Raw genomic sequence first — 26,765 nt, 5'->3', positions numbered from 1 at the left:
CACTCATTGCTCTCATATGGAAACTAACCTACAAGTGAGTCTTTAGGCTTGTTCTCCAGCTCACCAATCCCTGTGAAATCAAACTGAACTGTAGGTAAGTGATGGTCATCTTCACAGGGCATCACTGAAGTCTCATTATTGAAGGTCATCTCATAGTCATTTTTAACAGCTGTGAACTGTTTGTTAGCAATCTTCAGAGTGCCTTTAGAGAAATAATAGACCTGCAAAAGAGGCCAAGCCACGGAACATGGGATAAATTGGACAGAAAAATCCTTACCACCACCACACAGCTCTCCAAAGAACGAGAGTTCCCTCAACCTCATCCCCCACTCAACTGTTTCAGTTCTAGACTTGACACTACCATACCTTGTTCACGTCAAGAAGGGGAAAGAACTTGTCTGCTTGCTCATTGAAAGCAGTAGCTCTGATTTCACCCTGCAGACGCATGGAAGAGCAGGTTAGAATTGTGGTGTTCATCAAGTTTTACCAGTGAAAACCAGGACACTTTAGTGTCAAAACGACATTTTTAAAGCAGTAGCACAAACTCAAATGGGATCCATGAGAGGCTATGGACACTCCAGAAACACACATTTTACAGTCACATATTCAAGTTATTAACCCTGATGAAACAACGTAAGTTCAACTAGCTGATCCCATTATCATGCTTTATCAACCTCAAGTTAGAAACCTAAAAAAAACCCAACAAACCCAACAGTGAGTTTAACATTCTGACAATAAAAATAAAATGATTCTGAACACTGAGTGACACGACTGAAGCCCACAGCGAGGTGTGCTGCAGCACGATGATTCACCAGCTTCCCTCATGCTTGCGCTAAGTGGGGAATCACTTCATATTCAGGGGTCATTGCCACAAATGTTCTAACAAGTCATGTTTTCAGGGTGCTTGTGATTTGATTTTCACTTTTACTTTTCCATCAGTCAAAACGCTACAGATAGATAAAAAACTTAAATAAGCGGTTGAAATTTTAGCTAACTGACAGATCAGATCAATAATTTGGTAAAGAAAAATAGGTTCTGATATCGATTCTGCCAGCACACTGTCACAACATTTGGGGAGTTATTCCAGCTTCCAAAAACAAACCATTCATTTTTTTCCTGCCCTCTTACAGGTTTGAACAAACAGGAAATAGGCAGCAGTTTGAAAAGAAGGCTTGAAGTACATATTAGGAATTATAAACAAAACTAATGGACAGAGAAACAGCTAGCAAGACTGTCGAGATTCCACAACTTGGATTTCTTATCTCTTCATCATGGTTTGGTTTTAAGAAAAGCACATAGAGAGTGTGCACAGCCAAAATCCATCTTCCACAAAACCATTCCCTTATCAAGGTGGCTCCTGTGCGACTTCCACTGTTGCCCAAACCTCCACTTTTCTCATAAGCAGACATCACCTCCTGGGGCATCAACTAAGCCTGCCAGCAAGAAACCTCTGGTTTCCCCTGCCCATGAGGCTACTTATACATTTAGAAAACTAATTTCTACTGCTACAAATGCTTCAGTTTAAGACAAAGGATTTTATTTATGACCTTTAACCCTCGTTCCCAGACAGCATCAGAAGACTAAAAGAGAGGAAAAGCAACAATAACAGTCATGTTTCTTTTTGGTCTACTATCGTTTTCCACCTCCCAGGCGCGCACAGAGACGAGCCCTCTACTTCTCAGAGTCCACGACTCCTATCTCCCCACTTGACAAATACTCACACTTTCATCAACTAGTTCTATGGAGAAGAGCTTCCCTTCCCCCCGGGAGTTGCTCCAGGTGCGGATCTGACTTTTGTTGGTGACACGAGCACAAATAGTCCACCTGAAAACCAAACAGATTATATCAGTGTTTGGAGTCTCACTTGGGAAAGACTTGAAAAGTTCCCTTATCATCTTCTGAGACCCTCTCTTATCTTATGCATATTCCGTTTTTCAATGTAAGCTGTATTTTAATCCAGCTAATTAAAACTCCAAGATGACATGCAGGTTTGACAGTTTACAGAATAAGCAAATAGTAAAATATACAAGGTGATTTGACATGAACTCATTTTCCTGTCAAATAAGTAAATTTATAAACTCTCTTCTTTCTCCAAAAAGCATCACCAAGGCAACAATATCCTCTTAATGAAAGGTTCTAAGCTAGACAATGAAGTAACACCAGCAATTATATTTTCGGTTATGGGAACTGATATAGCTGGTGTCAAACTTCTGTCTCAAATCTGATACATATTGAATATAAATACGAGGTAATGGAACACGGTGTTGGCGAGCCATCACAGGAAAACACACAAAAGCAGTCTGACCTCAGACATAGGCCATTGAAAAAGGAGGCACAAGATCTGACATCCCATTCTGGTGTGCATCCTGAACGCAGGTGTTGGGCACATTAGTCACCTTACTTATAATTTTACAGGGGAACACATCTCCCCTACATGGCAAAGAACTGAATAAATAAAAACATATTGGAAAGAATTCTGAAGACCCCTCACGAATTTTCAACTGTTATTTTTCTTGCTGAGGAAGATTTGCCTTGAGCTAACATCTGTTGCCAATCTTCCTCTTTTTGCTGAGGAAGATTCACCCTGAGCTAACATCTGTTGCCAATCTTCCTCCTTTTTTTTTTTTTTTTTTAACGTGAGCCACCACCACAGCATGGCCACTGACTAATGGTGTAGGTCCATGCTGGAGAATCGAACCTAGGCCACTGAAGCAGAGTGTGCCAAACTTAACCACTAGGCTACCAGGGCTGGCCCTGTTAAATTAATTTTTAATGGAAAAAAGTCATATAAAAGAAATATCTGTTCAGGGTATATTAATGTGGTTAATACAAATAGGACAGATTCTTTTAGCCGACTAAATCACAGTAACAATTTTTAGCCTAAAAGTCGTCTATTTATAGGATGACAAGATGAAATGTCTTTTGAATTAGAATAAATATTTATTTTTACTCACAAGACTATCAACTGATTCTTTATGCATTAAATATTTTTCACTTCAAATTCTTTTGAAATGAATGAAACTCCACAGGCTATGGCAGATTGTTCTTTTTGCCATTCCTTTCTGATAAGAGAGTAAAGGTTGCCACAATCTGTACCCTCCTCCCTGCCACAGGAAAAAAAAAGAGGAAACCTATTTCATGTGTGATAACCTCGAAGTTCATATATAAATACCTCATATTATTTGGTAAGGACTTTCTGAACTTACTCTATGGAAGAACTCACTTGGATTGGTAAGGGGTGAGGCTGGCAATGGGCACCACTTTGGCCTGTGTTCCCCCAGAACTGTTCACTAGGCTGGCACCTCCAGCTTTTCCAAAAGTCTTTGAGGCACCATAAGCCTTAGATACAGTGGAACCTTTAAAAACAAACACAAAGGACAATCATTATTCTACTTAAATTTTACAGTAAGTTTTGCAGTAACTCTCAATTTATTGAGGTGTCATTGGTGAAATCATACAAAAAGAGAGGCAAAGTTTCTCCTTTTTAGTAATCAAGAGATATGGAGATCAAATAGAGACTGAAACAGGAGGCTAGAAAAGCAATCTAGAATGAAGGCTGGGCACGTACAAGTTCACTACTATATTTGCTGACTTAAGTCCTAAGGTCAAGTTAATAATGGTAATGAATCCGGATACTGCTCTTTCAGAGGTCCACCTTCTTAAACTTTTCTCTTGTATCAATGGGCAAGATAATGGGTCAGAGGAAGAAAATCAACCTCCATCAGTAAAACTGACGGCAAGTCACTAGCTGTGTAAGCAAGCAAGCAAAAGGAAAGGCTAGGAAGTAAGAAGGGACACAGTCGATGCGCCATCTGAGGTGAAGGATGCCTACCACAAATCTGTTACCTCAAAATACTCCTAGAAAACTCCCAGTTCTCAACTGATCTACAGGACTGAAAAATCTAGGGAGTGGGTTTAGGTGGGAGCAAAGGGCAAGAATCTGTTTTTGGTTTAAGACAGGTAGGTGGCTCACCACCGAGACCCCTTCTGCCTCCTTTATCCAAGCCTAAGCGGCTGCCCCACACTTGGAAAGAGCAGGTAATTAGAGCCTACAAGCACACGAACTCCTTTTTACATGCGCACCATTTCTGTAAAGCTTCAACCTCCAAATTCAGAAAATAGAATTTAGTCCAATGATTTCATATCTCCTATAGCAAAACACTTCTTCTGAATGGAATTTGGCGAGAAACGTAAATCTCCCATTATTCAGCATTTATTTAGAGTTTCCACAGCATCTATCATACTATTCTTGATATTTGTAGCACTTAATAAAAAAATATACATAGATTGTGTCAGATCTTAAAATTTTCTATTGTAACTGGGGAGTCGAGAGAGACAACTACACACACAACGGTAATAATTACCTCAAGATTATGCAAGAAAGTACATGTGCTTTGTAGAATATACACGTGTGTGTGTGTATACCTAATATATAACATACAATTATATAAAACACACACATGCATCCAGTTTTCATGCGGCAGCTTCCCCTCAATACACATCCAGTCTTTTTTCTTTCACCCCCCAGTTGATGTGTGTTTAGAAAAATGTTAATTGATTTTTTAAAATAAATATTAATAAAAGCCAAAGACAGACAACCGGGAAAATAAATCTGTGGGAGGAAGAAGAGAATAACATACTATTTGTATTTCAGCCTAAGGAAGTCACTTTTAGATTATTTACCATTTTATTCCACCACCTCCCTTCAACAGTACATAAGTGGAGAGTTGTGTATAAATAGATCCACTCACAAAGGGAGGGAGGGAGGTAGAGAGATATTTCGAGATAGATAAAAACATCAAAGACCAATGGGGAAAAAGTCATATGTCCCGAGAGCTTCACAGAAACATTAGTGACGTCTTAACTTTCCTTTTCTTAGACTCTTAGCATTGAAAAATAGAAACTAATAGTGGAGGAGAGGAGAGGAGGGGGTGTATACGAGGCTGTAATAGAAAACAGGACCTCTAAAAATAAATCCAACCAATTCTACGAATCATAATTTTGAATGGTGGTTCCTAAAGCAAAGGACAGAAAGTAAACAAAATGATTCCATTACCGCCTCTCAGAACCTGCTGAGAGCAAGTTAAAAGAAACTCTCTCCCACCCGTGAGACCTCTGAGAAGCAGAACCTATGACCAATATAAATGATACTGTCTTCAAGTTAAGATAAAGACCCATGAGAGCCCAAAACGGAAATTTGGCGAGACAAGCCAAATGTAATAAGCGGATCCTAGAGAGTTAAAAGGCGAGAATTTAAAAGGTATGCAAACTCACAAAGTCAAGAGAGTGCAAAATCTAAGAAGTGAGAAACTACCACATAGACTATTAACAGAGAACACTTTATCATTCTGATAAAAAAGGGCATATTAAGTATCTTTAAAAGACTACCTTTAATCATTTCTTCAATCACATACTTTACAATAAGAATTGGAATTATGCTTTGCAAGAAGCAACTGTCAGGAATGGCATTTTGAAAACTCCCTTTAGTCCCAGATTAAATTTCACAACAAGATTCAAGAGGCTGACACACACAATGTGCACATGTCCTCACGTGGCGGTCTTACCCATTCCTGAGCTCCCATTCTGTGGCTGGGGCTTGCTGGTTGGCGGACTGGCTGCTGAGACTGGAGAAGGAACTACTTGCTGCTGCCCGTGTCCTGAGGATCCAAAGAGAAAGACCATTTTTGTGCAAATAATTTGGGTTAAAAGACTTAAACTTAAGTAGAAGAATTACTCTGACAAAGTATAAATTTTTGATTTTGTCAAAGGCTCTCATGGGTCAGGATTCATGCTGGGACGTTCGATTGCATGCAGTGAATTCGCTAGGGGTTCACTTTTGTTTTCATTACATAAAAGGCTGGCTGCATTCACCTTTCACCTGCTCATAATTGATAGCTTTCAGTTTTAATGAGGTTCTCCCCTAAAGCCTTGCCCATTTCTCCTGCATGAACCTGAAGTAAAGTCACTGGGCTGAATCTGTGACATTACCACTATTTCCATAGCAACAAATCGATGTCATCAACAGAACTGTGTGTTCCCGGCAGGATCTATCAGAAGAAAAAGCTGGGTGGTAAGAAAAACCTAAAAGCAGTTCAATTGTCTCTGAAGTGCTCCTGCTTCAAAGGAAAAGGAGACATTCAGAAAGGATTCTACCCTTTCCCTCCCAAACAAAGCAACCTTATTTTGCAACTGACAGTTGGTGGAAAATAAGAGTTGAAAGAACCTTAGGTACCGTGAAGTGCTAGTGAACTGTCACAGCAGGGAGATGAGAATAGGGTTCAGAAGCAGGTGTGTCAAGGAAACAGGAAGATTAAAAGGAAAGGAGGGGAAATGAACACGTCTCTCAAGCAGAGAATAAGAAATGCCATACCATTAGAGTATTCATTTGCCCCGCATCCTTTCTACAAATGTTTACGAAGTTGAAGAATGTTAAAATTGAAAAATACACCTAATTAAAAAAAATAATAGATTTATGGGATTTGATTTTGCCTCTGTGAATAGCACTACAAGTAGAAGTCAACCTAATCTGGACTGCTCACCAAGAGTGCTTGCAGTACACAAGTGCATCTCAAAAAATTTCCTAGAGTGCCTTAAGAACAAAACCGGCGAGCCTGCTGGAAAAGCTCCCTGCCTCCCACCTTGTCTCCACCTCGCCAATCGCTGGGTTAATCCCGCTGGGGCTTCCAAGGCCCTAACTCAAATGGGCATATTACACATCGATTTTATTTCCTTCTGTCAGTGTTACTGTTAACTGGTACAACTAAACAACAGTTAACTGTGCCATTAGAGTAAAATAAATTTAGCATAAAATTAAAAAGGTTAAACAGAATTGTGATTCTCCAGTTCTTCCTATGGAGACAAAAACTGAGAGACCTTATTTACATAGAAAAACAGCCTAGATTATCAACAATGAATTTTTGTGTTTACGTTTTAGCTTTCCCATTACTCCTGAATTTACAGTGTCGTATGAAATTGCATGGGAGAACTGCTCTTCTATGACAATGTGCCTTGTGACGGAACATTTTGAAATTCTACAGTACACCTTTCTATAAATCAGTAAGGAAAAGATTAGTTGCTCAGTAAACTCTCTTGGGGCTAAGTGGTTGGGAAAAAACCCCCTGCATTTTTACCTGCTTCATGAAATATATTCACAAAAATCAAAAGATTTAAACATTCAAAGATGGAACCATAAAAATCCCCAACTCCACCCTAGTCGCACCATCTCAAACACCTGAACTCTGCAGTCCTGCCTCGTCACCATGCCTGCATCTTGCTGAAGAGGACAGAGTCGTGGGATTGTGCTGGTCTCTTACATTTAATTTCTATCAAAATGTAAATAACCTGCATGAGGTACCGAGAACAATCAAATTCACAGGGACAGAAACTAGAAGAGTGGTTGCCAGGGACGGGCGGGAGGGGGAATGAGGAGCTAGTGTTTAATGGTCCAGAGTTTCCGTTTGGGATGACGAAAGAGCTCTGGAGGTGGATAGTGCTGATGGTCGCATAGCAATGCGAATGTACTTAATGCCACTGAACTACACGTTTAAAAATGGTTAAGATGTAAATTTCATGTTACGACTATTTTACCACAATTTAAAAAAACGTAACTTATCTATTTACCTATTCTAGGAGGAACATTTTTTGACATTTTAACATATGAATTAAAACCAATGTATTATAATTTCTTTTTAGTAGTACATATTACAATGGTACAGTCTTATTATAATCATTGGATTCTTACATTTAATGAAGTACACTGTATTTTTTTATATATATACACATATTTTTTTTTTTTAATTTTTTCTCCCCAAAGCCCCAGTGCATGGTTGTATATCCTAGTTGCAAGTCATTCTAGTTCTTCTACGTGAGCCACTGCCACAGTATGGCTACTGACAAACAGGTGGTATGGTTCCATAAACAGGAAACGAACACAGGCCACCAAAGCAGTGAGAGCACCGAACTTTAACCACTAGGGCATCAGGGCTGGCCTGAAGTAGGGTATATTTAACAAGACTTTAATTAGGCCCTATAATGGACATATTAACAATAGCTACCACTTTCTGAGTGCTTACTGTGCACCAGGTACAAGGTTAAGTGCATTATTCCATTTAATCTTCAGCCCTATTATATAGATAGCATTATTATATTCATTTAACAGATGAGAAAATTGAGTTAAAGAGGTCAAGTAACTTGCACAAAGTCACACAGCAAGGCAGAAGCTAGTCTTTTTTTTTTTTAAAGATTTAATTTTTTCCTTTTTCTCCCCAAAGCCCCCCGGTACATAGCTGTATATTCTTCGTCGTGGGTCCTTCTAGTTGTGGCATGTGGGACGCTGCCTCAGCATGGTTTGATGAGCAGTGCCATGTCTGTGCCCAGGATTCGAACCAACGAAACATTGGGCTGCCTGCAGCGGAGCGCACAAACTTAACCACTAGACCACGGGGCCAGCCCACAGAAGCTAGTCTTGAACCAAGTTTGTCTGACTAGAATAATCCATTTCACCACCACTTCATTAATTTTTAATTGTAAACAATCAATTCTGGCAAACGAAACTAGAGTTATAGAGAACATAATAACCACAATATCTGGTAGTCAGGAAAAGTTACTAATCCATTTACTAGGGCAATCCTTAACTCCTGTTTTGGACCACGTTCACCAATCTGGCACAAGAGACAGTCCAGAATCAAATGGATGACAAGGATCCTGGTACATTCTAAATAGCAACAACTGCCCTTCAATTTAATGCACTGCAACACAGCCACTGACCCCAAGACCTGGAAGAAATTAGCTCATAGCATAAATAAAAATCTCTCTAAAAATTAAAATTATATACCCCAAAGGAGTAATGCACAGACTCAACTGCTAATCTTCTATTTTATGCCACCTGCAAATCAAACCGTTCCAGTAAGATGGATCAAGGTCATAATTCTCAGACTCGTTTGCTCTACGCTAGCTTCATATCATTGGCTCTGATCCAGGAGGGGAAATAGGATATTTAAAAGCAAACTCTAGCTCCTCAAGTTACCTGCGCTCATACCTATCATTTTTATTATGATTATAATAGTAAGTGGTAAGTGAGTCACCAATTGAAAAAAATTAGCTAACAGACAATGGAGTATACAGAGTAACTAAAACTCAATTTCTGCTAGCAAATACGTTCTTAACAACTACAAAGAATATAAAGAAAAGCCAATCCAACAATTACAATTTCCTGCTGGCAGAAAATGGACAGAATTAGGCTGAAAAAGACTCCAAATGATATCTTTCAATAATGAGTAATACGAATAACTAAGTATTACGTAAGAAATTTAAGCGTAAGTAAAATACTACTGTTAGAAATAGTGTAGTTAAACAGAACTAACACACAAATTGACAAAAACAGATAGTGGCAAATATGGGAGATGTAAAATCATCCAATGCAATGTTATACAAAACATGAACTGCGTTTGAAGTTCTATTTCTCACATTTGAAAAATTCTGTAAGTATCTTTATTTAATGTGGTACTAGAACCATAAGACCGTTTGCACATTTTGGAATTCCTCTGCCTACTTCTGAACTGGATTTAGTCAACTGATCTTACTGGTCACCTGATATGTCACTGGTTCTGGGTTAGGTGCTGGGGGGATACAAATCTAACTTAGTTCTCTACCCAGTAATAACAGAGTTTCCTTGCTTCCACAATAGACAATTAGAAACCATTCTGTGAAATGACCTATAAGGCAGTAGTCACTGCAACAGAGCTATTTCCATGATGGTCCAGGTAACAATGTGTTATTGATCTGGTTACAATGAAATTCAATAGCACGTAATCCTGAGCAGTAAATCTTCTCTCATCCTTCTGCACTTTAACAGACCCTGAAGAAACGGAAGAGCCAGTGGAACTGAGTATTGAGACAAAAGAGTTCCAGAGTTCTGACCCTAAGCGATAACTATCTTTCAACCCTGTCATCTCCATCTTTATCTCAAATACTTTTGTCCCTGAAACACAAAAGATCCAAAGCAACCAATCAATTTAATACAACATAAAAAACATTAGAAATCTGGCCAAAGGTGATATAGTTGGGCACAATCATCTCTTTCTCGACCCTACTGCATCCAAAAATTTCATAGAGATGCTAAGCATTGCTTTTTCTTAGCTCTCCTTCCTAAAAGCTGAGAACAAGATAACCAATGTGCTCATTTTAACAAAGCTTTACTACTGCAAAATGAATGTAATGTTCCAATTTAATATTTTAGAACTTTATCTAAATAGACTTCAGCTTTCCTCTCCAATTTAAAGCACTGAATTACTATGTTTTGTGTAAGGAAAAATTAAAATCTAGAAGGTTCCATTTCTGGAAGAAGCATGGTCATGACCTAGGTCCAAATCTTCCCACTTCTCCTAAAAATCATACAGAGCAACAAAGGAAAATGAATACCCACCCCATACGCAAACATCCCACATACAGACTACATATTTAGTGAACTCCAGAGACAGAGAAAACCCACCAATTCCAAATTATGTGATTTAATAAAAAATTAAGACAGAAGCAGCATGGATGATTTAAATGTAAACACATGAAGTCGTGCAAGTACTAGAATAAAACATTGGTGAGTGCCTTACTAACTGTGGAGCGAGGAAGACCTTTCTATAACTACGGCTCAAAACCCCAAAGTCATAAAAAATATTGGAAAATTTAACTTAATAAAAACAAAAAAAGGAAACTGTGTACAGCAAAAAACACTACAAGCAAAGTCAAAAAGACTTTGTAACTCATATCAGAGACAAAGGACTAATCCTCCTACTTTTTAAAGACGTCTTAAAAACTGAGAAGAAAAAGATAAAGAATCTGGGAAAAAAATAGACAACACATCAGTCAGTTCACAGAGAACAATAAGCCGTTAAACATTTAAAACGATGCTCATTTTGCTCAGAATACATTCAGAACTACAATGAGATGCCAGTTTTCACTTATCAGATTGGTAAAAATTCAAAAGATTAACAACACAGTCTGTTGGCATAGCTGTGAAGAAACCATTATGTGTATGCATTGCTGGTGGGAATGCAAAACGATACTATCCTATGGAGAAGAATCCAACCATTTCTACCTACCACAGGTGCATTTATCCACTGATCCAGCAATCTCACTTCTGGCAGTCAGACCCCCTCTGCCCCTAGACGTGCATACGTATAAAAGTTATTCACTGCAGCATTGTTTTAACAGCTAGAGCATGGAAACAACGTGAGTGTCCATGAATGGTTAAATTATGGAACCGCCACACAACAGAACACTCTATAACCGTTTAAAAAAAACGAAAATGAAAAAGATCTCTAAGTATATACATGGAAATATCTCTCGCCTGAAATTTTCTTAAAAAGCAGGATAAAAGAGGCAAGAGAGTATACATAATATCCTGCCTTCTGTTGTAAGCAAAGTGGAGTATGAAATGAGAATATATAATATTTGTATTTGGTTATATTTGCATAAAGAAACACCTGAAGGATAAAAAGAAACCACTAATATTGGTTAACTACAGAGGGCAGGGGGGTAGGAACAGAGCAGGAGGCAGCAGGGGTAGGAATAAGACTTCTCTAAATAGAGAATTTTGTAGTTTTGATGTTTGAAATATGTAACTACATTATCTATTCAAAAACTAAAACAAAAAATTAATGTTTAAAAATAGATGTCTGATTATCTTAAATACATTTCAATTTTTAAAATTATGCAAATTTTAATGGCCAAGTACACCAACATCAAACAGAGATAACTTCTAATTATATATATGTAACATTCCTATAATAGACTCATTCACACAATCTATTAACTTAAATATAATTTTCATAATAGGCAAGAACTTTGACATGAAGGTTAATCTTCAAAGGTCTGGGTACAGTGGAAACATCTTCACCTGGAAATCAGGAATGAGTCCTTTCTTGAAGCAACTCACCTACTGTGAGACGTTTAGCAAGTCACTTCATCACCTCATTCATTTTTTCTTATGATTAAAACAATTGATTTCTAAAATAGTTCCTTCTATCTCTAAAGTTCTGTCATCGTGTTGAGGACTCTGCCAGGGTTCAGGCCTGAGCTTCTTAAACTCTCCTTTCTTTCCTTCCATTACTCCACTGAGGTGAAGGCTAGAACTGAGTCTCAGACAGGAAAATGTTAGACAGGATACAGTTTGCATCTAGCACAAAAATTATTGGGATCACCTCCATTTATTCTTATGCAAAAGTCCAACTAATATAAAATATTAAGAATAAATTGAAGAACTATGTTTGATAATTTTAAATTAAGACAGTGAATTAGTGTACTTCAGAGGGAACCACCTAAGCACCTTTTTCTGTTGGGAGCAATTGAGAGATTTTAATTTTAACAGGAACAGCTACTTCTCTGAGTTTTGTTTTTTTTCAGATCTACTTAATTTCCTACTGAGAAATCAATTAGGAAAGAGGAGGAAATAAACAGTGGAAAGCTTCAAATAAGTTGTCACATATACAACTTTCAGCATCTTTACAATGACCAGCTGAAAAACATTTTTAATTTTTTATCATTAAAAGTTAATTTAAACTATATATTTAATAAATTAAATTCAAACAAATTATTCAATGCATTTCCTTAAACATATATATTTCCCATAAATTGTATCAGAAAATTTTTCCAAATATTTGTGACTGACCATCATTCTTTCAGATTGAAATCAACACTGATCAGACAACAAAATTATCCAGTTTTCTGATTATCAGAAAAAATCAATCTGAAAATATTAAAAAATTTGAAAACATCCTTGTACATGTGTGTCCTGAAGAATATTTAAACTTGTAACAAAACAAGAATGTGTTTTATAGAAGAACTTAAATCTGACCAGTCATTTAAATTGTCATCTAATCTGATACTGACATCTTTTCTCCCATCTGGGCAGCAAGGAGAGGAGAGACGCAGGAGAGCTACATCCTCATCTTCCACAGTGTGAAGTCAATGAACAAATGTCTCAACTGAAAAGTCAAGAAAGAGCAGCATCAATGTGCAATTTAAAAGTATGGAGATAAATACAGAAGAAACAGCTGTAAGATGTGAAGCAGACTGCCTCTGGACAGGAGTCAGAGCTGCTAAAGAAGAGCAAGGCAGGGGAATGCTGTTTGGCTCAGTTTTGAAGTACACACTTGAAAAACTATTTGACTTTTAAAACTATGTATAGGATGAGATGGAATAACAGAGACCAGGTTTACCCTCCCACCTAAAATAACCAAAAAGAAGACAAAATACATGAAACAAATGGTTTTCAGGTCACTAGACATTAAGCAAAGAAGAACAGTCATCCCTGAGACAGAGGAAAGAAACAAGGTGGGCATGATTGCACCAGCTTACTGCCTTGAAGGTTTGCAAGCTGTGACACAGGTAGTGGGCCTGGAGGAACCCTGGAGGACATGGAGCTGAGAGTCTGGGGAGATCAAGACACCTAGCATTCTCAGGACAGAGTGCCAGAGAAGAGAGAGCTACACAGACAGAGAGAGACCTCCCGAGATCCGTGGAGGGTTTCCCTTCAGTAGTCAGCAGAGAACTGGTTGGCCCATGTGTGTGTGGAAACTGTCTGAGGTTGGAGAAAGAAAGAACCATCTGAGAGGATCAGAGGTAAGAGTGCCCAGTGCTTAAAACAAGCTAGAAACAGTACCTGTTTCTAACAGACAGAATGGAAAACCTCATATTCATGGGGCATTGAGTAGATGACCCTAACAGGTCTTGCCTCTGTATCAGGAATAACTAGACCTAGAATAAATGGCACTCTCTGATCTCATCCAGCAAATCTTAAAAGCAACAGCCTGAAAGAGCAAACTGTTTCCAAGTAACTTAAGTGTATCCTGGAAAAAACTCAAGAATAATTACAGGAATACAAGTTTCCAGCACCCAACAAGGTAAGAACCAAAATGTCTAACATTCAATCAAAGATTACTAGGCACACAAAGAAGCAGGAAAATACACTCGACAATGCAGAAGGGAAAAAAAAAGAATTAAAACAGACCAAGAACTGACACAGCCATTGTAATTAGCAGACAAGGATGTTAAAATAATTATTGTAATTGTACTCTGCATATTCTAAAAGCAGAGATATAGAGGATATAACAAAGACCAAAATCGAGCTTCTAAAGCTGAAAACTACAATGACTGAGACGAAAAATATACCAGGTGGGATTAACAGCAGATTGGACATGGCAGAAGATTAGGGAACCTGAATGCACAGGGATAGAAACTATCCAAAATGAAACACAGACAGAAAAAGAATTAGAAAAACCAAACAAGGCAAAAATAGCATCAATGAACAGTGGGACAACTTCAAGCAGCCTAGCATACATGTAATTGGAGACCCAAGGGTGTGGGGGAGATATTTAAGAAATAACGGCCCCATGGCCGAGTGGTTAAGTTCGTGTGCTCTGCTTCAGTGGCCCAGTGTTTCGTGGGTTTGTATCCTGGGCGTGGACATGACATCACTCATCAAGCCATGCTGAGGCGGTGTCCCACATAGCACAACCAGAAGGACTTAGAACTAGAATATACAACTATGTACTGGGAGGGGGGTTTGGGGGGAAGAAGAAGAAGAAAAAAAGATAGGCAACAGATGTTAGCTCAGGTTCCAATGCTTAAAAAAAGAAAAAAGTGACCTAAATTTGTCCAAATTTGATGAAAACTGTACAGACACAGATCCAAGAAGCTCAATGAACATCAAGACAAAAAACATGAAGAAAATGACTCCAAGTTACATCATAATCAAGTTGCTCAAAATTAATAATGAGAAAAATTTTAAAGTAGAAAAACTCTTAAGAACAGAGAACAAAAATAATGATAATAGCAGAGTTGTCTTGGGGTAACAGTGCATGCAAGATGACATCTTCCAAGTAGTGAAAGAAGAAAACCATCTACCTAGAATTCTATGCCTAGCAAAAATATCTTCAGAACCGAAGGCAAAATATTTTTCAGGCGTACAAAAGCTGAAAGAATTCATCACCCACAGAACTTCACTACAACAAATGCTAAATGACACCAGTTGGAAATATGGATCTAGACAAAGGAATAAAGAGCACCAGAAATGGCAACTACATGTAAATACATAAGATTTTTTTCTTATTATTTAAATCTCTTTAAAAGATAATTGGCTATTTAAGCAAAAACAATAACAAGGTATTGTGGGGTTTATAACAGGTAAAATGTATGACAACCATAGTACAAAGACCAGGAGGGGAGAAAAGCAAGTAGGATTATTACACTATGTGTGAAGTGGTATAATGCCTCTCAAAGGTAGACCTTGGTAAGTTAAAGTGCATACAACAAACCTTAAAGCAGCCACTAGAACAGCAAATAAGGGTGACAATTAATAAGCCAACAAAGGAGACAAAAGGAATCACAAAAAATATTCACTCCAAAAGAAGTGAGAAAAGAAAAAGGGGGAAAAAACCAGATGAGACAAATAAAAAACAGCAAGATGATAGACTTAAACCTAACCATATCAATAACTATATTAAATGTAAACGGTCTAAACACCCCAATAAAAAGGTAGAAATTATCAAGTTGAATAAAAGAGCAAGACCCACCTATATACTGCTTACAAGAAATACGTATTTGATATAGAGACATAAATAGGTTAAAAGTGAAAGGATGGAAAAGTTACACTAAGCTAATGTTAATTAAAAGAAAACTGAAGTAGCTATATTAATAGCAAAGTAGATTTCAAAGCACAGAATTTCATCAGTGATAAAATCATTTCATAATGATAAAGGAGTCGATTCATTAAGAGGACATAATAATCCTAAACGCTTATGCAATTAATAACAGAGCTTCAAAATACATGAAGCAAAACCTAATATAACTGCAAGGAAAAATAGAGAAATTCACAATTATAGTCAGAGATTTCAATATCCCTGTCTCAATAATTGAGAGAGGAAGTAAATAGAAAATCAGTACAGATATAAAAGACTTGAACAATACTATCAACTTGACCAAACTGACATTTATAGAACACTGTCCCCAACCAGAGAATACACATTCTTCTCAAGTACAGAATTTACCAAGAGAAATCATAATCTAGGACAAGAAAATAAGAGGATTCAAGTCATACAATATATGATATTTGACAATACTGGAACTAAATTAGATACCAATAACACAAAGATCTCTGGAAAACCTCTAAATATTTGAAAAACAAAATACACTTCAAAATAACATAATGTCAAAGAAGAAATTAAAAGGGAAATTAGAAAGTATTTTGAATGGAATAAAACTTAAAAACATAACATCAGAATTTGCTGGATGCTGTTAAAGCAGTGATTAGGGGTAAATTTACAACCTTTAGCCTCTAACTTTAGAAAAGAAGAAAGGTCTCAAATCAATGAATTTAGCATCCACAAAAAGAAACAAGAAAAAGAATATATTGAACCTAAAGTAGACAGAAGAAAAGAAATACTAAAGACCAAAGCATAAATCAATAATATAGAAAATATACAAAGAGAAAAATCAATGAAACCAAAAGCTAGCTCTTTGAAAGATCAATAAAATTGATAAACCTCTAGTTAGACTGATCAGGAAAAAGAGAACACAAATTACCAATACCAGGTATGAGAGAGGTGACATCAACACAGATCCTACAGACACTAAAAGGGTAATAAGGGAATATTGTACTTATTTTATCCAATCTGATAATTTCTGCTTTTTTTTTGTTTTGAGGAAGATTAGCCTTGAGCTAACATCTGTGCCCATATTCCTCTATTTTATATGTGGGACACCTGCACAGTATGGCTTGATAAGTGATGCGTAGGTCCATGCCTGGGATCTGAACTGGCAAACCCTAGGTTGCTGAAGCGGAGCGGATGAACTTAAAAAAAAAAAAAAAAATGAAAGTGAACCTCAAAAAAAAAAAAGGAAAAAAGAAAGTGATCACACATGCACAGGCAAAGGCTCAGAGAAGACCTTAAATTCATACCTGAGGCTGATCCTCAGCACAGAGACAAATTAATCTAATTGAGCCCAAGGAGGGGGTGGTGAAAACCTCCAGTTTATAGCCAGTTGGTCAGAAGTACAGGTAACTCGCTGGACGTTCCCCTGCTATTTGAGGTGTGGGTGTGCTGGGGGCAGTCTCGTGAGACTGAGCCCTTACCCTGTGGGATGTGATGCTAACTCCAGGCAGACAGTGTCAGAACTAAACTGAATTGTAGGACATACAGCTGGTGCCCACAGAGAATCTGAGAATTGTTTAGTGTGGCGGAAAAGGTCCCACACTTCTGGTCAAAGAAGAGCCAGAAGTATGACTGTTGTATGTAGAAAAAACAGAGCAAAGGGAGAGGAGAAGGATCCAAGATGGCGCCGTGAGTAGTCCTCTTTGTCTCTCCCCCCTCGAGTCTACAATTATTTGGACACTTATCGCTTAACAAAGGATATCCAGACAGCATCTCAGGATGTCTGAGAGACCCACGCGACTATACATCGGAAGGCGGATGGACTTTCCTCCAGGAGGATGTGGAAATAGGTGAAAACTCTCCGACCCCAACTGAACAGCCTAGTACCCGCAAGCGGCTTTCTTCCAACGGACACCCCCAGATCAACACACATCTAGGGCAGGAGCGAGCACACAACAGAGGAGCGACGGTGGAAACAGGTGACCAGAACCCTACCTAAACCCCCCGCAATTACTCCTAAACGCAGAGGGAAACTCTAGAGTTACACACCTGAGCCCGCGGGGAGATCCCGCCTAGTGTTCACGGTGCCCGGAGGGTCCCAGAGAGAATCGCTGAGGGTACTGAGGTCCGCCGGCTGCCACTGCCTGCACGGTGGGGCTAGGGATTGCCGGAGATCTCGGAGTGGACTGGGGCTGGGGAAAGCTCCAGAGGCCGACTCCACGCCCCGGAGGGGAAGCTCCAGAGTTCCGCCCGGGCAGCAGACAAAACTCTCTGTCTGCCATTAGTGGAGGGGCCACGCCCAGCATTCACAACTCTGGGAAAGTCCCGGAGAGAATCCCAGAGGGCGGGGCGACCCCCAGCTGCCGTTGCCCGCCCCGTGGGGCTAGGGATTGCCGGAGATCTCAGAGAGGACTGGGGCTGGGTGAAGCTCCAGGGTTCTGTCCAGGCTGCAGTCAAAACTCTCTGTCTGCCATTAGCGGAGGGCCCAGGCCCAGCATCCACAACTCCGGGAAAGTCCCGGAGAGAATCCCAGAGGGCGAGGTGACCTCCAGCTGCCGTTGCCTGCCCAGTGGGGCTAGGGATTGCCGGAGATCTCGGAGAGGACTGGGGCTGGGTGAAGCTCCAGAGGCCAGCTCCGCGGCCCGGAGGGGAAGCTCCAGAGTTCTGCCTGGGCAGCAGACAAAACTCTCTGTCTGCTATTAGCGGAGGGGCCACGCCCAGCATCCACAAAACCAGGAGGGTCCCGGAGAGAATATCAGGCAGGGCAGCAGCTGACCAGCTACCACTGAAATCAGGATCTCCGGCTATCCCCCAAGACAGGGCAAAGGGCTCCCTGAGTTCCTGGGGAACAGGACTGGGGCTGGGTAGAGTTCCAGCGACCCAGCTCCGTAGCCTAGGGGGAAACCCTACAGGCTCACAGCAGCCTCAGGGAAAGCCTCTGCACAGCACAAGTAGAAAGCACCCATCCGGCAGCCACAAGGCTGGAAGACACCGGGACAAAAGTAGCACAGCTAGGTGAACTAACCACAGACTGTAGAAGATGCCAATAGCTCTCCTGCGACCCATAGTGGACAAGTGAGATTTTTGTGGGTGCCGACAGTGACGGAGCAACAAATATAAGTGATCCTACCCCTGGCCGCTGGAAAAGCCCATAACACCGTTGCAGACCCCAAGGAGGGAGAACGTCTAGGTGGGCTGCAACAGTAGGCACCAGCAGCCTGAAGCCCCCCTGTGACGGCCCCCACGGCAGAGGAGGGAATCCAAAGGACCACTGTGACTACGAGGAGGGGCCCAGGCCCAGTTAGCAACTGCGGATAGAGTTCCCAGTTGGTGCAGTATAAACAGCTGCTCCCCCACCGCAGCAGAAGAAACAAGTGAAAGGAGCAACTAAACTCTATCTCTATGCGGAGGCACAAATCAACAACATCAAGCAATATGAAAAAATACATTAAATCTCCAGAACAGAAGGAAAATAACAAATACACAGAAAACAATCCCAAAGAAAATGAGATATATAACCTAAATGATGATGACTTCAAAACAGCCATCATTAAAATACTCACTGAGTTAAGAGAGAATTCTGACCGACAACTCAACGAGTTCAGGAGCTATGTCACAAAAGAGTTTGATACGATAAAGAAGAACCAAACAGAAATATTGGAAATGAAGAACACAATAGAGGAGATTAAGAAAAATCTAGATGCACTGAACAGTAGGGCCGATAATATGGAGGAAAGAATTAGCAATTTGGAAGATGGCAATATAGAATTGCTGCAGGCAGAGGAGGAGAGAGAAGTAAGACTAAAAAGAAACGAAGAAATTCTCCGAGAATTATCAGACACAATTAGGAGATGCAACGTAAGGATTATAGGTATACCAGAGGGAGAAGAGAAGGAGAAAGGGGCAGAAAGTCTATTCAAAGAAATAATGGCTGAGAACTTCCCAAATCTGGTGAGAGAGATGCATCTTCAGGTGACAGAAGCCAATACATCTCCAAACTTTATCAATGCAAGAAGACCAACTCCACGGCATATAGTAGTGAAGCTAGCAAAAGTCAAAGACAAGGAGAAAATACTAAGGACAGCCAGGTAAAAGAAACTAACCTACAAAGGAACCCCCATCAGGCTATCAGCAGATTTCTCAGCAGAAACTTTACAGGCTAGAAGAGAGTGGAATGATATATTCAAAAACCTGAAGGACAAAAATCTACAGCCGAGGGGCTGGCCCCGTGGCCGAGTGGTTAAGTTCGCGCGCTCCGCTGCAGACGGCCCAGTGTTTCGTCGGTTCGAATCCTGGGCGCGGACATGGCACTGCTCGTCAGACCACGCTGAGGCAGCGTCCCACATGCCACAACTAGAGGAACCCACAACGAAGAATACACAACTATGTACCGGGGGGCTTTGGGGAGAAAAAGGAAAAAATAAAATCTTTAAAAAAAAAAAAAAAAAAAAAAAAATCTACAGCCGAGAATTCTCTACCCAGCGAAAATATCCTTCAAATACGATGGAGAAATAAAAACTTTCCCAGATAAACAAAAATTAAGGGAGTTCATTGCCACAAAACCTCCTCTTCAGGAAATCCTCAGGAAAACCCTCATTCCTGAAAAATCCAAAAAAGGAAAGGGGCTACAAAACCAAGAGCAGAGGAGATAAGTAGAAGGACAACAACAGAGAGCAGCAGCTCTTCATCAGAACAGATTAAACCATGGGACGAGAAACAAAGGAAATTGAAGAAAACCGGAAAACAAGACACAAAATGGTAGTGGTAGGCCCCCACATCTCAAAAATCACTCTAAATGTAAATGGATTGAACTCCCCAATCAAAAGACACAGAGTGGCAGGATGGATCAAAGAACAAGACCCAACAATATGCTGCCTCCAGGAAACACACCTCAGCCCCAAAGACAAACACAGACTCAGAGTGAAGGGATGGAGAACAATACTCCAAGCTAATAATGAACAAAAGAAAGCAGGTGTCGCTATACTAATATCAGACAAGGTAGATTTCAAAGCAAAACAGATAAAGAAAGACAAAGAGGGACAGTATATAATGATAAAAGGGACTCTCCACCAAGAAGACATAACACTTATAAATATATATGCACCCAACACAGGAGCACCAAAATTTGTAAAGCAACTCTTAACAGAACTAAAAGAAGACATCAACAACAATACAATAATAGTAGGGGACCTCAACACACCATTAACACCAATGGACAGAACATCCAGACAGAAAATCAACAAGGAAATAATAGAATTAAATGAAAAATTAGACCAGATGGACTTAGTAGATATATATAGAACACTTCATCCAAAAACAGCAGGTTATACATTCTTCTCAAGTGCACATGGAACATTCTCAAGGATTGACCATATTTTGGGAAACAAAGCAAACATCAATAAATACAAGAGAGTTGAAATAATATCAAGTATCTTTTCTGATCATAATGCTATGAAACTAGAAATCAACTACAAGAAAAAAGCAGAGAAAGGTGCAAAAATGTGGAGACTAAACAACACGCTTCTGAACAAACAATGGATCATTGAAGAAATTAAAGAAGAAATCAAATATTATCTGGAGACAAATGAAAATGAGAACACGACATACCAAATCATTTGGGATGCAGCAAAAGCAGTCCTAAGAGGGAAATTCATCGCAATACAGGCTCACCTCACTAAACAAGAAAAAGCTCACGTAAGCAACCTCAAACGACACCTAACAGAACTAGAAAAAGAAGAACAAACAAAGCCCAGAGTTAGTAGAAGGAGGGAAATAATAAAAATAAGAGCAGAAATAAATGATATTGAAACAAAAAAGACAATAGAAAGGATCAATGAAACAAAGAGTTGGTTCTTCGAAAGAATTAACAAAATTGACAAACCTTTAGCCAGACTCACCAAGAAAAGAAGAGAGAAATCGCAAATAAATAAAATTAGGAATGAGAGAGGAGAAATCACAACAGATACCAATGAAATTCAAGAGATCATAAGAGAATACTATGAAAAACTATATGCCAACAAATTGAACTACCTGGAAGAGATGGACAAATTCCTAGACTCCTACAATCTCCCCAAACTGAATCAGGAAGAAATGGAGAATCTGAATAGGCCAATCACAAGTAAGGAAATAGAAACGGTAATCAAAAACCTCCCCAAAAATAAGAGTCCAGGACTGGACGGCTTCTCTGGAGAATTCTACCAAACATTCAAAGAAGACTTAATACCTATTCTTCTCAAACTGTTCCAGAAAATTGAGAAAGACGGAGTACTCCCTAACACATTCTATGAAGCCAACATCACTCTGATCCCCAAACCTGACAAGGACAACACAAAGAAGGAGAACTACAGGCCGATATCACTGATGAACATAGATGCAAAAATCCTCAACAAAATTTCGGCAAACCGAATACAGCAATACATCAAAAAGATTATACACCATGATCAAGTGGGATTTATACCAGGGACACAGGGATGGTTCAACATCCGCAAGTCAATCAACGTGATACACTACATCAACAAAATGAAAAACAAAAACCACATGATCATCTCAATAGATGCAGAGAAAGCATTCGACAAGATCCAACACCCATTTATGATAAAAACCCTCAATAAAATGGGTATAGAAGGAAAGTACCTCAACGTAATAAAGGCCATATATGACAGACCCACAGCCAACATCATACTCAATGGACAAAAACTGAAAGCCATCCCTCTGAGGACAGGAACAAGACAAGGGTGCCCACTTTCACCACTCCTATTCAACATAGTACTGGAGGTGCTGGCCAGAGCAATTCGGCAGGAAAAAGAAATAAAAGGAATCCAAATAGGTAACGAAGAAGTAAAACTCTCGCTGTTTGCAGACGACATGATCTTATATATAGAAAACCCCAAAGAATCCATAGAAAAACTATTAGAAATAATCAATAACTACAGCAAAGTAGCAGGGTATAAAATTAACGTGCATAAATCAGTAGCATTTCTATACACTAACAATGAACTAACAGAAAAAGAACTCAAGAACTCAATCCCATTCACAATCGCAACGAAAAGAATAAAATACCTTGGGATAAACTTAACCAAGGAAGTGAAGGATCTATACAATGAAAACTACAAGACTTTCTTGAAAGAAATTGATGATGACATAAAGAGATGGAAAGACATTCCATGCACATGGATTGGAAGAATAAACATAGTTAAAATGTCCATACTACCTAAAGCAATCTACAGATTCAATGCTATCCCAATCAGAATCCCAAGAACATTCTTCACAGAAATTGAACAAACAATCCTAAAATTCATATGGGGCAACAAAAGACCGCGAATTGCTAAAGCAATTCTGAGCAAGAAAAACAAAGCCGGCGGAATCACAATCCCCGATTTCAAAACATACCACAAAGCTACAGTGATCAAAACAGCATGCTACTGGTACAAAAACAGGTCCACAGATCAATGGAACAGAATTGAAAGCCCAGAGATAAAACCACACATCTATGGACAGCTAATCTTCGACAAAGGAGCAGAGGGCCTACAATGGAGAAAAGAAAGTCTCTTCAACAAACGGTGCTGGGAAAACTGGACAGCCACATGCAAAAGATTGAAAATTGACCATTCTTTTTCACCACACACCAAAATAAACTCAAAATGGATCAAAGACCTAAAGATTAGGCCTGAGACAAGAAGTCTTTTGGAAGAGAATATAGGCAGTACACTCTTTGACATCAGTTTCAAAAGAATCTTTTCGGACACTATAACTCCTCAGTTGAGGGAAACAATAGAAAGAATAAACAAATGGGACTTCATCAGACTAAAGAGCTTCTTCAAGGCAAGGGAAAACAGGATTAAAACAAAAAAAACAGCTCACTAACTGGGAAAAAATATTTACAAGCCACTTATCTGACAAAGGGTTAATCTCCATAATATACAAAGAACTCACACTGCTTAACAACAAAAAAACAAACAACCCGATCAAAAAATGGGCAGAGGACATGAACAGACATTTCTCAAAAGAAGAGATGAATATGGCCAATAGACACATGAAAAGATGTTCATCATCGCTAATCATCAGGGAAATGCAAATCAAAACTACACTAAGATATCACCTTACACCCATTAGATTGGCAAAAACATCCCAAACCAAGAGCGACAAATGTTGGAGAGGTTGTGGAGAAAAAGGAACCCTCATACACTGTTGGTGGGAATGCAAACTGGTACAGCCACTATGGAAAACAGTATGGAGATTTCTCAAAAAGTTAAAAATAGAAATACCCTATGACCCAGCCATCCCATTACTGGGTATCTATCTTAAGAACCTGAAATCAGAAATCTCAAGAGTCCGTTGCACCCCTATGTTCATCGCAGCATTATTTACAATAGCCAAGACGTGGAACCAACCTACATGCCCAGAAACTGATGATTGGATAAAGAAGATGTGGTATATATACACAATGGAATACTACTCAGGCATAAAAAAAGACAAAATTGGCCCATTCACAGCAACGTGGATGGACCTCGAGGGTATTGTGTTAAGCGAAATAAGCCAGTCAGAGAAAGACAAACTCTATATGACTCCACTCATAGGTGGAAGTTAGTATATTGATAAGGAGATCTGATCGGTGGTTACCAGGGAAAAGGGGGGGTGGGGGGAGGGCACAAAGGGGGAAGTGGTGTACCCACAACATGACTAACAAAAATGTACAACTGAAATCTCACAAGGTTGTAATCTATCATAACATTAATAAAAAAAAAAATAGGTTAAAAAAAAAAAAAAAAAAAAACAGAGCAAAGGTTTTTCCTTTACAGCGTCCTACCATCAATTTCTTCAATGCTGAAAAACCTGGAGGAATAACCTGCTTCCTAGACCCCTAAATAACCAGTTTTACTAAGACTCTCAAATCAAACTGAATCCAAGAGGTAGAATTCGGGATCTATAAAGGCGTATTCAATTGAATACTACAACCTATAAAAAGCATTTTACCTTCATTATAGGGCACTGGGTTGCCAATCTTTAATCCAACTGCTTCAGCTGACTTCAAAACTTCTAACTCCATCAAAATAACTACTCTCCTACAACAGCAAAGAAATAGAAACAGGTTAGAAAAAGTAAATTCAGAAGCCCTTCAAACAACAAGCTACTTAAAAAGCTTTCCCCCATGAATCATTTTGATAAAACTATTTCCCTTTGTCAACTGTTTTTCATTACTGAATAACTTGAGAAATACAAATATTTCCCTTAATCCTTCACTGCATCATTATCAAGGCTTTTTACGATTGCAGGGTTTTCATTTCCTATTCAGTCCCTTAATTAAAATGTACCGTCTTTATTACATACCATATCTTCAAGGAGCAAATGACATGATAAGAATTTAGATTATTAAACACAAGAATATGAGGCACAACAAGAGAGGATCTATTTTCAGAAACATATACTTATCTAAACAATTACCTTTTCCCAGTGAAAACCAATATGACTGCAGGTATTTTAAAAATGTAATTACTTACAGTTTTTTGACCTATCTTTAACTCTGATTAGAACTTCACAAGGACCTTACACCAATAATAAAAACCTTTCCCATAGCCTACAAGGTTCTGTATGATCTGGCCTTGCTATTGTCTCTCCAGCTCATCTGACGCCACTTCCCCGTGTCTCTCTGCTTTCCAGCCACACTGTTTTCTTCCAGTTCCTGGTATATGTTATGTTCTCTCCTGCCACAAGGCCTTTGCATATGCTGCTCTCTGATTGTGATGGTCTTCTCTCATTCTGCCTCATCTAATACTAATTTTTTGGCTCACACCTCAAACCTCACCTCTTCAAGAGACACCTCCTTAATCTTTAGTTTAGATCAGGTTTCTGTTATACCCTTTTCTATAGCCATGATTTCTCTCCTTCAGATTACTTCTCTCGGGTTTAATCAATATATAGTTTAATTATATGTTCATTATTTATTCATTTATATATTATATTTTTAAATTATATACTCATCGACATAATTAACATTATCTATTTCTCCTGCCAGATGGTACTTCCTTTTTTTTTTTGAGGAAGATTAGCCCTGAGCTAACATTTGCCACCAATGCTCCTCTGTTTGCTGAGGAAGACTGGCCCTGAGCTAAGATCCATGCCCCTCTTCTGCTACTTTATATGTGGGACGCCTGCCACTGCATGGCTTGATAAGCAGTGCATAGGTCCGCACCAGGGATCTGAACCAGTGAACCCCATGCCGCCGAAGCAGAACATGTGGACTTAACCATTGTGCCACCAGGCTGGCCTCTGTACTTTCAGTGAGTGCAGGTATCCTCCAGTGCTTCATGCACAACTGGTCCACAGTTGTTGTTCAATACATACTTGAATAACAATGTCATCATCATGTTTGTATTTTACAGAGAACTGCAACAAGAATGAATCTGAGGGGAACACAACTGGAGGCAGACTGACCAACAGAAGAGAAGAACTGATGATGCCCTGAATTAGGGAAGTGGCAATGGAGATTTTCAAAAAGTGGATGGTTTGGAGCAATATTTAAGCAATAATAAATGTAACTTCATCAAGTTGTATTCTTTAAATGGTCTGAGTGCTGTATTTTGGGTTTTTTACATACAATTGATCAGTCTGTGCTTCCTTTACCAGGTTTTCATTATCAAGGTTATATTACTTTAATAAAATAACCTTGAAACTATCTGTTCCTGAAAATTTAGATACAGATTCCATATAAAAACTATCTAATATTTAGTGGTAGATATTTAACCACCTTCCAAAATTATCCAAATTACTCTAGAACATAGAAAAATAGAAAACGTCAATTATTTAGCATTACCCTAATACCCAAACCTAAGAGAAAACACATTAAAAGACAAAACCAAACTAATTTTATCTTGTAATATATACCCTAAATAAAATATAAGCAAAATGAATCCAGGAACACCTCAAAAGAATCCACCAATACCAACTTACAGAAAACACACATGACAAGGACACATTGCAATTTTATAGCGATACAATCAGCCAAACCCAGACTGTGGGAAACTGCATGAAGATAAAAAACAAATGACCTGGCTTCGTCAAGAGACAGCAAGGGAGGAAAAAAGGTGTGGAAGAGGCATCTATAGATTCAAAGAGACTTAAAAG

The 26,765-nt window shown here is 39.0% G+C and overlaps 1 protein-coding gene across 1 annotated transcript in view; it reads right to left on the bottom strand.

The window, feature by feature from the left end:
• The window catches only part of RPA1 (replication protein A1), a 63,843-nt gene that overhangs the window by 12,779 nt on the left and 24,299 nt on the right, over positions 1-26,765 (bottom strand). The window contains exons 5-10 of the mRNA XM_070562909.1: positions 24,618-24,706; positions 5,565-5,657; positions 3,224-3,356; positions 1,722-1,824; positions 367-435; positions 29-221 (exon numbers count right to left, since the gene is read on the bottom strand). Coding sequence (XP_070419010.1) covers positions 29-221; positions 367-435; positions 1,722-1,824; positions 3,224-3,356; positions 5,565-5,657; positions 24,618-24,706 — 680 coding nt within the window. The remainder of the gene's footprint in view (positions 1-28; positions 222-366; positions 436-1,721; positions 1,825-3,223; positions 3,357-5,564; positions 5,658-24,617; positions 24,707-26,765) is intronic.

Source organism: Equus przewalskii, chromosome 10, assembly GCF_037783145.1.
Source record: "Equus przewalskii isolate Varuska chromosome 10, EquPr2, whole genome shotgun sequence".
Lineage (NCBI taxonomy): Eukaryota > Metazoa > Chordata > Mammalia > Perissodactyla > Equidae > Equus > Equus przewalskii.
This window is presented reverse-complemented; position numbering and strand designations above follow the sequence as displayed.